Here is a 17,689-nt window from a genome sequence, read left to right as displayed (position 1 = left end):
GTAAAAATAAAATGATGTCCCTGTACAACACAATTCATAGTTTATCATCAAAGGGACAGAGTTTCCAGCCCTGGAGGTCTTTTGAGGAGTACTGAGAAGGAATATTTTCCGAGTGTTTCGCTGTCAACTTCCATCAACGTTGCATTATTACCGTTATCACTATTTTACGGACTGTGACGAAATGAAGAGCGGAAAATGGCCTGACGAAAGCAGTGGAAAGAAAGTGATCTCTGAGATTAAATTACTTCTTCTCGTGTAGGATTTAAAACTAAATAAGAGAGACTCGCGGAATGCAGTCTTAAATCTTTACGTACTGATTTATTTGCGCGCAAACATTAATCTTCGTTACGTTTTATGCGCTTAAACCTTTTCGCAACCGTCAGAGACTATGTTGCCAGTAAATTAAGGTGACAGGCCTAATGATAACTGATAGTGACTGTACCTGGAAAACCAATACTACAATAGAGGTCTGCCAGCATTATGCACAGCATTCTAAATATTATATCTACATATTAATAGCACTGAAAGAAAGGTGAATAATTTCAGCAAATTCAAGACGAATATATTCACACTTATTGCATAGTAATGGAGCAAAATTGGAACGCTGATTTTCGTCTATTGTTTACAGTTACCTCTGGTAACGATACCAATTGTTTGCCGCTAAACCGACGCTGAATCAGCAAAGATAATAACCATTGTCTATGTTATTAGAAAAAATATTGTCATAGTAGAATCGCAATTTAGTAGATATATAATACATTTCGAAGTGTATGAATCCATGCATATAATGGCCGACATTGTTTTATTATTATTATTATTATTATTATTATTATTATTATTATTATTATTATTATTATTATTATTATTATATCAAACACTGGAACATGGATTAACTGAACATACACATGTGTAGATATTACATTTACATGGAGAAAGAAAAAAGAAAGAAAAAGAAATAATATTTTCGTTAATTTTTAGAAGTGAAGACGTTCCTAATCTTTAACATGAAATGTTTATGCTCGAGTGTCAATTATTAATAAATAAAATATTACGAAAATTTAAACATCTGACATCAGTCGCATCGCTTAGCAAAGGACGAAACTCTTACCATGATAATATTGATATTATGGTGTTTGAATCTCAAAGAATCTATAAGCACAAAGTTTCTTGGTTTAGAATTGGATAATCACTTGAACTGGAAAACGCATATAGAATGTATTACTCGTAAATTGAGCTCTGCCTGTTATGCATTAAGATCCTTATCCACTATTGGTGATATAAACTTACTTAAAATGTCATACTTTGCATATTTTCACTCTGTAATGAAATATGGATTAATATTCTGGGGTAACTCGTCTGAAGCTAAACACGTTTTTGTTTTACAAAAGAAAGCTATAAGAATAATGGCCGGTGTGCATAAAAGGACCTCATGTAAAAATATCTTCCGAAACTTAGAAATCTTGACTTTACCTTGTGAATACATTCTTTCCCTAATGATGCTGTATATTAAGAACCAAGATAAATTCAGTACTAATCAAGACATTCATCATTTTAATACAAGACATAAATCAGATCTTCATCTACCCTCTGTTAGTCTAAGCTGTTTTAAAAAAGGAGTTCGCTATTCATGTATAACAGTCTTCAATGCACTGCCTAATAATCTTAAAGATTTGAAGAACAACGAGAAAAGGTTCAGAAAAGAATTAACCAAATTTCTACATACTCATACCTTCTACACAATTGATGAATTGTTTATGCTTGTGAATTGAATTATTCTACTTAAATGACATGTACAATTTTATATAGCTGAACTAAAATATGTTTTTATATTGACTTAATCTGTTTACTATGTATTGTATTTTTTGTTTAGCATAACTGATGAATTGTATGTACTGTATATGTCAACTGATGAATTGTTTAAGCTTATAAATTGAATTAATCTACTTCATATGAATTGTATAGCTTAACGAAAATAAGTTTGTAAATTGAACTAATTTGATTGTATATGTTTGTATAGTTTGGCTGATGAATTGTATATGTTCTTAAAATGATTACTAGTCTGTGTAGCTCTACTGATGAATTGTATATAGACCTACTGTAAATTGAATGGTAATATGTATAGCTCAACTGATGAATTGTTTATGATTATAAATTGAATTAATCTACTTGATATTAATTGCACAAATTTGTATAGCTTAATGAAAGTATGCTACTTTGTATTGTATATATTTGTATAGTTTTGGCCGATGAATTGTATATGCTTTAAATTGAATAGTAATCTATATAGCTCTACTGATAAATTGTTTGTGTTTGTAACTTGAAGTAGTTTGCATGATATGTATTATCAATTTCTGTATATCACAACTGGTTGAATTGTTTATACCTTAAATTTAATTAAATTGTTTTGTATTATAATATAGCTCAACTTATGAATGATCGTTTGCGTTTGTAAATTTAATAATCTGATTGGCTATGTATTGTATACTTTTAGTAGAGCCATCGATGTAGCTCAGTCGGCAGACTCGCTGGGCTGCTGTTCCGGAGCTGCGTTCGGGCTTGGGTTGGATCCCCCTTTGGACTTTGGTTTCTTCCGAGGTTTTCCACAGCCGTGGGACTGAAGCCGGATGGTCTATGGCGAGTCCTTGGCATCAACACCTTTGATTTGATTACCCCTTTTGATTTGATTACCTGGTTGGGTTTTTCCGAGGTTTCCCCCACCGAAAAGGCAAATGCCGGGTAATATTTTGGCGAATCCTCGGACCTCATTTCATCTCACTACATCTCGCCAAAATGTAAAAAAAATGTAAAAAAATGTAAAAAAAAATGTAAAAAAAAATTGTACAACATTGTAAAAATTGTAGAAAATTACTAAATTGTAAAACTATAAAAATTTGTAAAAATTGTAATTGTAATATTGTAAAATGTTGACATGTTCCACATCTTAAAGCTTCATTGCTCATGTAAGATCTATGGAATAAAATAAATGAATGAATGAATGAATGAATGAATGAATGAATGAATGAATGAATGAATGAATGAAAGGGACATGTGCTATATTTATTTTTCTTATCACAGACCCATACTAACGGCTCTCCAAGAAATTAATTCATATGAAACACAGTAATTCAATTGTAAATATTAGTACTGATGATTATCAGACAATCGGTCTATGTACAGAGTTTAAATAATAACCTGGACATGGACAAAATAAGTCTGGACGAAATGTATCATTGGACGAAAAACGTAGGACGAAATGTCCGCTAACCAAATAGGCCTATTCCTTTCCTGCCCATTTCCTGGTTTGTAGCTTGGAACTGCGGAGGAAATACGCAAATAAAGGAATTCCCTGGTTATGGTACTAGACTACTAATCAAGACAACGCTGGAAAAACACACATCCAATCACTATAGAAGGAAGATAAATCTCTGCTTACTTGCTTATTCTGATATACATGTTTTAATTCTGTCTTAGCTAACAAGGAAACATTCTGATGGAGGCAGATAAAAAAGTTATTTTTTTTCTTTCACCGTATTATTAATGCCAAAAGATGTGCTTACACAAATTTTGGCCACTCGACCGCAATTACGAGGGCCGTAAAAAATAAATTCATCAGAGGTCGTTAACATAAAGGAAACACAATTTCATTGGAAAAATTTATTGGAACAGATACAGCAATGAGCTATTTTTCAACATATTCCCACCGCAATTGAGACTTTTTCATATCATGAGATCGACAGAGAGGTGCAGACGGCTGTCAAACGCTGGTTCCGATCCCAGGACTTCTACAACACAAGGATACAAGCATACAAAAATTGATCCCATGGTATGACAAATGTCTCAATTCCAGTGGGAGATATGTTGACAAATAGCGCGACAATTGCTATATCTGTTTCAATAAATCTTTCCAAGCAATTGTGTTTTTTTTCTGTAAACGGCCACAAGGAAAATCACTTTCTGAACGGCCTCGTAATTGCAATCGAGTGGCCAAAATTTGTTTAAGCACTTCTTTTGACATTGTTAACATGGTGGAAGAAAAAAATTTAACCTTTTTATCTGCCCCCCTCAGAATCTTTGCTTGTAAGTTGTATGCACACACTTAATAAAAACACAAAGCACGTTGCACGGCCATGTTTTCCCTTTTAAAAATTTCACACCAATGTAATACCCAAAGCGAAAGAGTAAAATCTCCGTCATCGGAGAGAAGTCAAGTATTCCAAATGGGTGCCCTCGCGTCTAATCGACCTCTCGAGAGGAATCTAATTCCGGCTGCAGAATGACTGGGGGCCAAAAGTGAAGACCAACACAAAGCATACGCCTACCTGCCGGACACAAATCGGCACAAGAACTTTAACTCCGAGTTCTACAACTAAATTAAATTTTCCAGTATTTCAACAAATTGCACATTAAAACGTCTGTGTGTAGGAGTGACTCAGCTCAGGGGCATAACAACTGTGGTCCGCGAACCTTGTGTACGTTCATGTTTGCTTTTAATTAAGCGCCAAGGAAATAATAGGTTAAGTAAAGGTAATAAATGGAGTTATCAAATAGCATTCCGGGAAGCAGATGCCAATAGAGATAGAATTTTTGTTACAGATCATCACATCAAAGAGGATTTCAACTGTGGGAGTGTATATTTAATATAGAAAACATAAACAACAGTTTTAGAAACAGTATAAGTAGAGATCTGACATCATTATTGCAATGAACCAGAATTCATTGGAAAATAAATATTGAAATATTAATCTTTAAATATACATTTCAAATCTACCTAAATCGTTGACTATCTCGGAACCTTTTGGTACTGAAGCCGTGAACATCATCACATGCTTGACTCAAATAATTGCGTGTGGTATATGTTTTTTTTTTTTTTTACAATTATACCACAGTCTGGTATATAGGCTGCAGTACGAAGCTCAATACGTAGGGAATTTGTATCCATAGATAGTTTCTAACCACTAGGATCGCTACTATCGCCTCATTACAGACAATGCGAAATAGTACCGGCACAGTCTATTGTTCCTAGTACCCTCAACAACTCAAGCTTCGTGAGTGTATGTAGGCTACTAGACTGTGCTTATACATGCATCGGCGAGAATAGTGTTTTAAATGTGATGCTGAAAAATCTCAATAATATTTCTTGCGATGATGTAAGGCTGTGTATTATTTACTCAAGTTCAATGCCAAGTGCAAGCTGTTAACAGCCACCTTGATTCTGAGAGAAAGACAGGAAACAACACATTTAGGAAATAGAAAGTATATGACTATGAGAATATTAAAGCAGGACAATGGGGCTATAGACTGACATCTCATGAGACAGTGACTATACGGGGGTTTTGATAGTCCCATATTCGGACATTATGCCTGTAACCTTTCCCAGACAAATGGAAAGTTGTCTCATCAGAAAACATAACTTGACTAATAAAATCTTGATGCTAGTTAATGCGGTCTAGGAACTAAAATGAAAATTCTTGTCGCTGAGGTTCGTCAGTTGGTTCGATTTACTGAGAAATTTGTACATAGACGCCGACTTCTAATTTTTTCGATGGGTGCTCACACTGTGGCACTGATATAAATCAATAAAAGTACATTCTTGCCACCTGCATTTCCTTTACTAAGGTAAAGGATATGGAAGCTGCAATATTAACTCCTTTTTCAGCAAAGAAACACACCATAACACATGACCTAAGCAAAGAGCTCCTTTAGTGCACTTTAAGTCGTTTACTAGCTTTACAGCAGGAAGAAATTCCTTCCATAACAAACGCGTTTATTGCTCTTTGGTCCGCAACAGAAAGAGTTGCAAGTTTTGTATTAGTTTCTAGAGAAATTTGTAAGATAATAATACAAGTCGATATCGATTTCGATTGAGAATATTAATGAATGCTACTTACACCACTTCTGCTCTGAACGGCTCATTTAATATAATAAACCTCAAACAGGTAACTTGCCCCGAACGGGAATCGATCCCGGGCCACCTGGTTTCGCGGCCAGACTCTCTAACTGTTACTCCACAGGTGTGAAATGTATGTGTCGATATTGGATGCATGGCAATAAACGTTTTTTTCACATCGTTTCCATTATTAATTGAAGTATTCCGTGCGTAACATTTCTAAATTTTTATTTCCCCCGAACTTAACCATATCAGAGAGTTGGGGAAACACTAATCATCACGGCGTTTAATTAAGTGATAAAGCCAGCTTTTGATTTTGTAGCAGTAATGAAAGCTGTTACATACGTTGCGTAGCAACTCAGAGAAAAAGAAGTATCGTTCAGATTTCTATGTTACCAATTACGAGGAGAGAACTACAATGTGCACTGTACTGTTTGTAATTAATACACAGAGTATTATAAAGGCAGGAGATACAGAAATACAGTACTGGCCTATATAGGCAGGGATAGCTCGCATGAGAGGAAAAAAAAAAAGAACCTGATGCCTATGCGGAGTCAATAATCCCTTCGTCGGGCATAGAGGACAGCACGGTACAACCGTTCTGGACTTTATTACAATCCAAAAAAACATCAAAGCAATTTTTACATTGAAAACTTAATTTAATGAAATGACGATCACAAAGGGTACGGACGCAACTCCCTCTGTACATGGCCTCGGCAATAACTGTGGAGTTGCCCACTTTTTGAGATGGGCTTTACTCTGCGAAGCCAAGAAACAAAATACATCCCGCCGCTCTTGAAGGACTAGTGCGGAGGGCTATTAAAACTTCTCCCAGCTCTCAAAGCAAATTTATTGAACCAGAGAGCAAGAGGCAAAAGCTTTTAGGAGACTATTTGTCAGTAAGCGAATATTACTCTCTTTCAATCTCTTCTCAATCTACGAGTATATTATACGCACTAGCTGGTCAGATATGACGTCCATATTGCGCTGGCTGGTCAGGTATGAAGATTAATGCGGACAAAAAATAATTAGAGCTGGCTGTTTCCATGTTTACTGTTTTAACATGTAGTTTTGGGTAAGTTAAGTCTAACCTAACATTCATAAGCGAGAAGTCGATTTTTTAGTTTCAACATTAGATGTGAAAAAACGTTTCGATGTTTCGCACAGCAGACATGGATGCAATAAGCTGAAACGGTAGATAAGTTAATATTCGTATATTCGTAATGAGTTATGTAATGCCTTCATATATTATCTCTTAATAATCTCAGGTCAATTAGGTTATCAATCTGGTAAATAACTTAAGTTTATGGCACAGTGATTTTAGCGTAATGAATTTCTCCAAATTCTCTAGGAGTAAAAAATTAAATATTTAAAAAAAATTGGATATTTCTACGAAGCATTTTAAGATAATAAAAATAAATTTAAAAGAGCAGGATCCTGATCAGCTGTAACGGGACCTAATTCTTAAAGGAAAATAAAAGGTATGAGAAAAAAAGCAGGAGAAGAAGAAAAACAAGAGAAAACGAAGCAGAAGGGAAAGTAAATTTTATAAAAATTAATGCGCTGAAAATTTTCAAATTCAATATTTGAAGTAAAATAATGTCATTCGTGTTCGTTCATATTTTAATAAAAAGGTAAAAGAAGCATACCTCATAAATCTAAAGTTTGTGCATACGGTAATTACGGTCTTGCATTCCTGGATTTCGTCTCTGGGACGAAGTATATCAACTAGCGGCAGGGCGTATGAGGGAGGCAACGCCCCCATTCGCAATGCAGCCATTATAGTGGCAGGAAATTGAAATCCGCTATGGTGACAATTGCACATAACTGAAAATAGAACGGCTGCATTCTTAACTTGGGTGAGGATTCTGCGCCTCTGTGGGAGGCCTGTAGTGGCCTAATTAACATAAGCAATCACAATTAAAGATCTTGCTACTATTACCACATTATTTTCAAATCAGAAACCTCAACTGGGGTGAAAAGAGGAGAGAAAATAGAGAATGAGTGCGAGGAGACAGGGAGCAAGAAAGTATAATCAATGAAAATGAGAAAAATGAAAGAAAAGGAAGAAGAGTAGAAATAAGAATGAGAAGTGGCAAAGAGATATAAAAGATATGAGATGAGAAGGGAAAGAAAACAAAGAATGAAGATAATATTGCCTAAAAGGATAGAAGATTAACGAACAAAAAGAACGGAAGCCTAAAAAAGAGGAGGAGGAATAGTAGAGGAGAGTAGAACAAGAAGATGAAGATGGGAGAGTGCTGGATATGAAAGTAGAAGAATAAAGAACAAAAAGAAGAGAATTGTGGAAAAAACAAAGCTGAGAAAGAATAGCAATAGAGTTGTGAGAAAGGCAAAGAGGAGAAAGAATAGCAATGAAGTTGTGGAGAAGGCAAAGCGGAGAAAGAATAGCAATAGAGCTGTGGAAAAGGTAAAGAGGAGAAAGAATAGCAATTGAGCTGTGAAGAAAGCAAAGCGGAAAAAGAATAGCAATAGAGTTGTGAGAAAGGCAAAGAGAAGAAAGAGTAGTAATGAAATTGTGGAGAAGTCAAAGCGGAGAAAGAATAGCAATTGAGCTGTGAAGAAAGCAAAGCGGAAAAGAATAGCAATAGAGTTGTGAGAAAGGAAAGAGAAGAAAGAGTAGTAATGAAATTGTGGAGAAGTCAAAGCGGAGAAAGAATAGCAATTGAGCTGTGAAGAAAGCAAAGCGGAAAAGAATAGCAATAGAGTTGTGAGAAAGGAAAGAGGAGAAAGAGTAGTAATGAAATTGTGGAGAAGACAAAGCGGAGAAAGAATAGCAATTGAGCTGTGAAGAAAGCAAAGCGGAAAAGAATAGCAATAGAGTTGTGAGAAAGGCAAAGAGGAGAAAGAGTAGTAATAAAATTGTGGAGAAGACAAAGCGGAGAAAGAATAGCAATAGAACTTTGGAAAAGTTAAAGAGGAGAAAGAATAGCAATTGAGCTGTAGAAAAGATAAAAAGGAGAAAGAATAGCAATAGTGCTGTGGAAAAGTTAAAGAGGAGAAAGAATAGCAATTGAGCTGTAGAAAAGATAAAAAGGAGAAAGAATAGCAATTGCGCTGTGAAGAAATCAAAGCGGAAAAAGAATAGCAATAGAGTTGTGAGAAAGGCAAAGGGGTGAAAGAATAGCAATGAAGTTGTGGAGAAGGCAAAGCGGAGAAAGAATAGCAATAGAGCTGTGGAAAAGGTAAAGAGGAGAAAGAATAGCAATTGAGCTGTGAAGAAAGCAAAGCGGATAAAGAATGGCAATAGAGTTGTGAGAAAGGCAAAGAGAAGAAAGAATAGCAATGAAGTTGTGGAGAAGGCAAAGCGGAGAAAGAATAGCAATAGAGCTGTGGAAAAGGTAAAGAGGAGAAAGAATAGCAATTGAGCTGTGAAGAAAGCAAAGCGGATAAAGAATGGCAATAGAGTTGTGAGAAAGGCAAAGAGAAGAAAGAATAGCAATGAAGTTGTGGAGAAGGCAAAGCGGAGAAATATTAGCAATAGAGCTGTGGGAAAGGTAAAGAGGAGAAAAAATAGCAATTGAGCTGTAGAAAAGATAAAGAGGAGAAAAAATAGCAATTGAGCTGTGAAGAAAGCAAAGCGGAAAAGAATAGCAATAGAGTTGTGAGAAAGGCAAAGAGGAGAAAGAATAGCAATTGAGCTGTGAAGAAAGCAAAGCGGATAAAGAATAGCAATAGAGTTCTGGAAAAGACAAAGAGGAGAAAGAATACCATTGCAGATGTGGAGATGGCAAAGCGGATAAAGAATAGCAATAGAGCTTTGGAAAAGACGAAGAGGAGAAAGAATAGCAATCGAGTTTTGGAGAAGGCAAACCGGAAAAAAGAATAGCAATGGAGTTTTGGAAATGACAAAGCGGAAATGAATTAACAAAAACTGAGTGCAAAAAAAAAAAACAAAAAAAAAAAAAACAAATGGTAGGCACTTATTTAACAACTATAATCATTATACCACTGCTCTAGTTCACCGCTATGGAGTAACGGTTAGCATGTTGGCTGTGAAATAAGTGGGTTCGGGTTCAAATACTTGGTTGAGGTTTTTCCGGGAGTTTCCGTCAACCCATTAAGAGCAAATGCTAGGTAGCTTATGGCAATGCACCCTAGCTTAATTTAGCTGGTATTACCACCTTTATTTCACTCAGAAACTAGATAACCATTACAGTTGATAAAACGTCATAAAATAATCAATTAAAACACTGCTATATATATTATCCTCTGATCAACTTCCTTGGCTTAAGAAAGACCGTTAATTGAACAGTTCTCTTACTTTATCAAAATGCGGCACCGGAGAACCAACGAGCAATGAAGTGAAATTATTCATGAGTATGTGACACATCCTGACATTTAAATATGAGATCACAGCTTGTGACAGTTGGCGCGTGGCCCAATCAACAGACTGGGAGAAGCGTCGGACATACTGTTGAACAAACTACATCATTGAACTTTAGTGTTGTTGAAATCCTTCCAACTCAGAGTCATCATATCTTGTCATGCGTTTTGTATAATGAATAATTAAAAATAACGATTTCAAGTTTCCAAGGCTTGAGATAATCTGTGCGTATTTAAAAATAAGTTAACTCCACTAAATAAAACTACAGATCTCTGGCTTATTCCAAACAGCATGCAAGTGAAATACAACTAGAAGGAATCAGAAGAGAAGACAAATGAACTGAAGAGGAGGACAAGGGCAAAGAAGGAGAGGAGAACGAGGAAGAAATATGAGGAAAACGTTGAGAGGAACAAAGAGAGAAGAAGAGAAATGAGAGTAAGAAGAAAGGCCGGAAGGAAAATTGAGAGGAGGTTTAAGGGGTTAGGTACAGCTTACAGCAGTAAAATTTTGGAAATATTCAATATTTTTTCCTCCATCACTGTATCTTGTAGAATAATGAAAATTAGTATGTGTAGAACACTGCCCTTCTGCTATATGAAAAAAAAAATATATTTTTATGATTTAAAAACAATTATCAAATTTTTTTTTTCTCAAACTTCAGTTCACTGTGCAGTGATGAAGTTTTTCCCACATAACTCAAAAACTATCCAACATTCTGTGATGAAATTTTTTGTGTGTATTTATTCATGTCATACCTACAATATGATATATATTATTTTAATTTACCGAAGTACATACGATATTTCCATGCAGATTTTCTGCGTCATCATACGATGAAAGAGTAATGGAACGGAGAAAAATTCTCTCCGGCGCCGGGATTTGAACCCGGGTTTTCAGCTCTACGTGCTGACGATTTATCCACTAAGCCACACCGGATACCACCCCGGCGTCGGACAGAATCGTCTCAGATTAAGCTCCAACTCTTGGGTTCCCTCTAGTGGCCGCCCTCTGCACTACGTCATAGATGTCTATGAACGCAGGACCGAAGACCACACATGTGCTGAGGTGCACTCGTTATGAGTGACTAGTTGGCCGGGATCCGACGGAATAAGCTCCGTCTTAAATCATGAAGTGATTTACGCATATCATATATATTATTTTAATGTACCGAAGTACATGTGATATTTCCATGCAGATATTCTGCGTCATCATACGATGAAAGAGTAATGGTATCCGGTGTGGCTTAGTGGATAAAGCATCAGCACGTAGAGCTGAAAACCCGGGTTCAAATCCCGGCGCCGGAGAGAATTTTTCTCCGTTCCATTACTCTTTCATCGTATGATGACGCAGAATATCTGCATGGAAATATCATATGTACTTCGGTACATTAAAATAATATATATGATATGCGTAAATCACTTCGTGATTTAAGACGGAGCTTATTCCGTCGGATCCCGGCCAACTAGTCACTCATAACGAGTGCACCTCAGCACATGTGTGGACTTCGGTCCTGCGTTCATAGACATCTATGACGTAGTGCAGAGGGCGGCCACTAGAGGGAACCCAAGAGTTGGAGCTTAATCTGAGATGATTCTGTCCGACGCCGGGGTGGTATCCGGTGTGGCTTAGTGGATAAAGCATCAGCACGTAGAGCTGAAAACCCGGGTTCAAATCCCGGCGCCGGAGAGAATTTCTCTCCGTTCCATTACTCTTTCATCGTACTACAATATGATGCAAGATCACTTCTCTACCTTTGATGGATTGTCTGATAAAAACAAATTCTTAAAAAATGGTCACATATCAGTATTTTCTTCTAACACAAAATAAAAAAAAAATATTATTTATTAAGGAATGTAGTTGAAAGTATATTGTAAACATGAATTTCAGCAATAAAATAAAATAATAAAATAGAGAGAACATGGAAAAGTTAACAAGTTTATGAGTTATGAGGGAAACGCTTCATCACTGCACAGTGAACTGAATTTTGAAAAAAAAATCATATAGCAGAAGGACAGCCTTTTACACATACCAATTTTCATTACTGTACAAGATACTGTAATGGAGGAAAAAATGTTGCATATTTCCAAAAATTTTACTGCTGTAAGGAAATCTCGACTGCGTGAAACGTGGGCATTCGCGTCAGTCCTCGGACTAACCTCGCTATCACCGACTCCGATATACGAGTAAAACAACCAGCGACACAACTGGTTCACGTTTCAATAGATACCTGTACTGTGCGCTATGAATAATGCATTTAGCGTCGTGACGACAAAAGGTAATTTCACCACTGAGGTGACTTTCTTATACATTGATATCTCGAAAAAACCGGTAAAACCTAATTCTGGAGTCAGTGTGTATGTACAGAGTTTTCAAAATATATATAAACCACTTCAGGGACGAATTTAGGACCTAAAACAATAAGGAAAATTTATGTAAACTTCTACTCGCAATCTCTTCGGTTCCGAATTGCAATTTTTTTTCTATTCCTGCAAGTCTTCCTACGGAATGAGCTAGCATTTGGATCGTGAATTGCAGAAACACCGCAAGTCACATTTTTTCTAAAATTCAGTTTTCCATATGGTTGTAATATTCATACATAGGCCTTTCAAGAATAGTGCAGAAATCTCACACGTCCAGTGCTCAGTGGAAATTTCACAGTGGCAATAAGTTACAGTGAATTGCAGGAAATTGTAGGAACACCACAAACACAGGACATGTGGAATATTTTTTTTTAAACTAAAAAAAATCAGTTTGCTTTTCGGAATATATATGATAAGAACTTTCTTGTGTTAAATTTTAACGTACCAACATGTTTCGACCTATTTTGGATCATCTTCACAACTGGTCGTTGTTGGTCTTGGCGCCTCTTGTTTCCTGTGAGGGTGCGTTCGTAGTGTAGAGTCAAAGAGTGTATGTGTTTTGAAATTGACGTTAAAATTTAACACAAGAAAGTTCTTATCATACATATTCCGAAGTGATACAGTGTTAAAAGTTGTGTAATCAAGATGTATAATCAAGACAATACAAGTTTGCTTTTCTTTGTTTTTTTTTTTATAGAATTGGAGGCATTTTGAAGAATTAAATATGATATTCACAAAATTTTGTATTTTTGTATGTTTGTGTGCTTTTTCAATTTTTTTAGCTTAAATATACATGTGAAGTTCTTTATACCACAAAGAAAATTGTCCTTCTTCGTCTTTTTTTACCTAAAACTTGTTTTAAAGAAACAAAAAGATTGTTACTAGTCATGAATTGCAGAAACACATGTTCAGGCAATTCAGAATTTTTTCCAGAAAATACTAAAGAAAAAATTAAAGTTCATGTATGTAAAACTCTAGAACTAATTATTATGCTTTGATAAAAAAAAAGCCACTTCAAATACCAAACACTTTTGAAGATAATCGATTTTTTTTGTGTCTCCTGAAAAATTTACACAAGTGGACATGTGAGGTTCCTGCAGTTAATGATTTATTTATGGCTCTAATCACCTGTTGACAAACAACAGCGCTCGATAATAATGACATGCGAGCTGAGTCATACAGATTGACACACTCACGTTGCAACATATGAGTCATTTCACTTATGACAAGGTCAATATGCAATTATTGCTAAACTTTGTGATATGGAAGTGTATTTAAATCGAGAAATGGGACATACATCCCACGCAATGCAGTGCACCTGAAACAGATACCTGGACGCGAAACATTATTGCCCTTTAATTTGTGCCTTGCAATTTTTACAATCCTGTTTCTATACGTTCTATTTTTTTTATTTATTTTTTTTTTTATTTTCCACATAAAAACCCTATTTTACACGAGTATATTAGGGTTAAAGTTTTCAATCAACTTGAGATAATATAATATAAATACATTTTTAACATTTTTTTTTCTGTCGATGTTATGAATAAGAGAAATGTAAACTTAATTTTACGACAGTTACAACTAGCAACACAAACACATGAGAAGTCTACATCAATCATAAAAGGAAGCGCTTAATTATACAAAATACATTGAAAAAAAATTCTATTGATGTGCTATTTTCGTTACCACTTATTTCCATATACTTTTACTATATTGCGTTATTAATAAAGTTCAAATAAATCCAAAATAAGCCACGATTCTTTGCTTTTTATGTTCAAATATTTAAAAAAACAAAAGTTTGCGTCAAAGTAGGCCATTGAGAGGGCAAACTTTGAACTACCAACGAAAGCAAATGGCATGTCAAAGTAACATCAAAACACGGGGCTACATTGACATCAAAAGAAGGGATATTTTTTAAATATTCAGTGTTAATATAGTCTGCGGAAATCACACCATTATAGGATTATAGCCTAAGGATAATTTGGTATGATAAAACATTTTGCATTGTATAGTCCTGTCGCTCTTATTTCCGGCAGCCAATCACGTTGCAGATCGGTTACATTTAAACGTGTACGTCTTGTCATTCGCTGCTGATGACGTTATGCACTTCGTAAGACTCGATAAATAATATAATCGCCCGCCATTTTGGTTCTTTCGTTGGCGTTCGCAGAAAGCACACGAGGACGTTATTTGCCACTCAATTATTTGCTCAATTACAGTGCGTTTGATTTATTATAATAGGAGCTACGACATGATAATGCTTAACGATGTGGCAAATAGATTCCTCGTCTGGTAGCTCGGCAACGAAAGAACAAAAATGGCGAACGATACTACCTACCTAGACTTTATAGAGCCTTCACTTCCTAAGACGTAAGCAAAGAGGAGGAGTCACGCCGGAAATAACAGCGACGCGACAACAATGAAAGTTACAAAAGCTCTATTTATTAAACTCTTAAAACATGTCAAAGTTTACGGTAACAGTTATGTCTAAATACAGGTACATTTTTTTCAGTAACTGATATGATATGAATGATTATTATTGTTAACGTATTAATAACAATAATTCAATAATTCTACTATTCTGGCGGAAGTTAAACATATTAACAGGCAGAGTGATGGAACACGGCCTGCTTTCCAGCTATAGCACAGATAAAAATGTATGCATATATTACATAGAACTGTATATTCATTAAACGGTTCAAATACGACACAAAGGGAGGTTTGACACTGTTAAAGGGCATAATACTGTATACCATAGTTCGAAAACCTGTCTATTCAGATCAAGACTGTTACTTACTGGCCAGAAGAACAAGGGCTAGTTTGGCGATGACAGCGACACTGTAGGACATCACTACACGTTCTCGAGACACCACCATGGCTAACTGAAAGATGCTGAATATACAGAACACACCCAAGATGGCGACTCCTAACGACGCCACAAGTCCCGCTATCCATACCGCCACTGAAACATAAATCAGACATGATAGCAGCAATACAGAAACATAATTGATGATACACTATTTTTTAATCAGTGTCTCCAAATAAGCTTAATGTTACTTAAGCTGGGAAAAAGTTAAGGGAAGAAAACATCGTATCGAGAAGTGGGTTTTTGACACGCCGTTTGTCTGATTAAGCCAATTTAAAGGATTTTGTAGAAAAAAGTCATGTTTTCTTTTGTATTAACATTATATTACCATGTATTTCCTTTTTATTCTCTGGCTGAGTGGAAGAGAAGGCCTCTTGCCAGATTGCAACGTTGTAACCAGAGACGAAAGCGCGAGGTACAGTCGGTGACTCAGGAGAAGACGAGAGCGGACTGAAGAGGAAGGGATGTGAACAGATACCGTACGACAACACGTCAATATTTGTAATGTAGTAAGCGGAAACATTAGGGCTCCTTCTGTTCAACTTAGCTTTAATTTCCATACGCATTGTTACTCATGTTTTCTGCACGAGTAATAACCTGGCTACTGGGATGCTAATCTGAGCGATGTTTATAATAATCAACAGCGATAGTCAAGAAGGTCACATTCTTTCCGCTCGTCTTCTCCTGAGTAACGGACAGTAGTTCAGCTACGGAAACAGACCTGAGTTCGTTGACCTCTATTACATGTGTATTACGAGGAGAAAGAGGACTGTGTTAGCGGCGATGTTGCCAGACTGCTGGAACTTCAAACTTAATTTTCTAATTAATCATGCATTAAATATCAAAACGTGATATAAGTTTTCTATTCATTTAAGTGTACCCCAGCGTATAGATAATTATACAGTATGGACACTTTGCGTCGGTGCCTTTGATGTAGCAGGACTGATTTCAATGACCTTCAAACCAGTTTGAGCGTGAGCTTCTGCTTTCTTCCTAGAGTTGGCGCTGACATCACATCAGCTAGCAGTTGACACAGCGGAAATATAACACATACAATTAATATATCTAGGTACATTATGTACTTAAATAAAATAAATTGGACCGATGAAATAATAAAACCGTCATTAACTGTAATGTGCAGACTCTAGAGTTCCTTTATAATGAGAGTTGAGATGTTGACCCCAACAACAATTAAAATATGTAATAATTTGATAGCGCTGAAAATGGAAAAACAAAACTCCAATGAGAAGTAAAACCATATACCTATATTATATTGTATACAAATATTAAACGAATTTGATACATAATTTTATAATGTATTATATTATTTTATAATATAATTTATTATATATAAAATATAAAAAAATATGATTACAACTAGTTTGTCACTTAAAATAAGGAATAGCTGTTAACTTGAATTTATTTGAAGCAAAGCGTTATTGGATTATGCAATAAGGTAGGCGATGTTTGGACCCTGTGTCTCAACTCTATACTCAATTATTATCTTAGCGTGTGCTCGATTACACTAACCTCTAGCGCTTGAAAGTGGAACCAAATGCCGGCGCACAGAGAAACAAAACACAGGAAAATTCGCTCAGTGTCCGTTCTTTATAATCCCTATAATCTGTAGGATTATTTCACTTCCATTCTGTATATAGCCTAAGGTCATTGTCCAAGTCCGACAGGTGGCCTGGATGGAATTCGTGAATAGTATGCTGACAGACGGGCCATCCTGCCTAAGATCTCATTTCTAGACGAGTACCTGATAAGCCCCGCAGCCCGGAATCACAAGCCGGTCGTTATCAGCCTCGGAAACCCGTACTACCCACAAGACTTTGTCATAGTGAACTCTTAACTATTGCAGATGGTAGATGAAATGAGGGGAAGACGGATCGTGTTGGTGAAATGATAGAGGTAAACGGGAGTATTCGGAAAAAAATCCCTGCAACATCTCCTTTGTCTATCACAAATTTTATCATGACCTGACCGGGATTCGAACCTGGCACGACTTGATTGAAAGACCAGCGCTCTAACGCTTGAGCCACAAACGCGGCTAAAAGGAATGTCACGACCCATCCTTTAACTGGCGGAAGAAGACAATCTTATCATAAGGAGTATTTAAACTTTAAATCCCAACAAGAGTTTGTATTCTGAAATAGTAAAATAGGGCAGTAGTTTCTCATCTCAGAGGTAAAAGAAGTAGCTCATACAGTGTTGGAATCATCATG

General features: G+C 36.0%; 1 protein-coding gene across 1 annotated transcript in view; it reads right to left on the bottom strand.

Annotated features, from left to right (window-relative positions):
• LOC138714927 (uncharacterized) overlaps positions 1-17,689 on the bottom strand; it is a 285,934-nt gene that overhangs the window by 11,140 nt on the left and 257,105 nt on the right. Inside the window, exon 3 of the mRNA XM_069847214.1 lies at positions 15,393-15,557. Coding sequence (XP_069703315.1) covers positions 15,393-15,557 — 165 coding nt within the window. The remainder of the gene's footprint in view (positions 1-15,392; positions 15,558-17,689) is intronic.

The sequence above is a fragment of the Periplaneta americana genome, chromosome 15, assembly GCF_040183065.1.
Source record: "Periplaneta americana isolate PAMFEO1 chromosome 15, P.americana_PAMFEO1_priV1, whole genome shotgun sequence".
In the NCBI taxonomy this organism is placed as follows: domain Eukaryota; kingdom Metazoa; phylum Arthropoda; class Insecta; order Blattodea; family Blattidae; genus Periplaneta; species Periplaneta americana.
The sequence above is the reverse complement of the archived record's forward strand: the minus strand, read 5'-3'. Positions and strand labels throughout refer to the sequence as shown.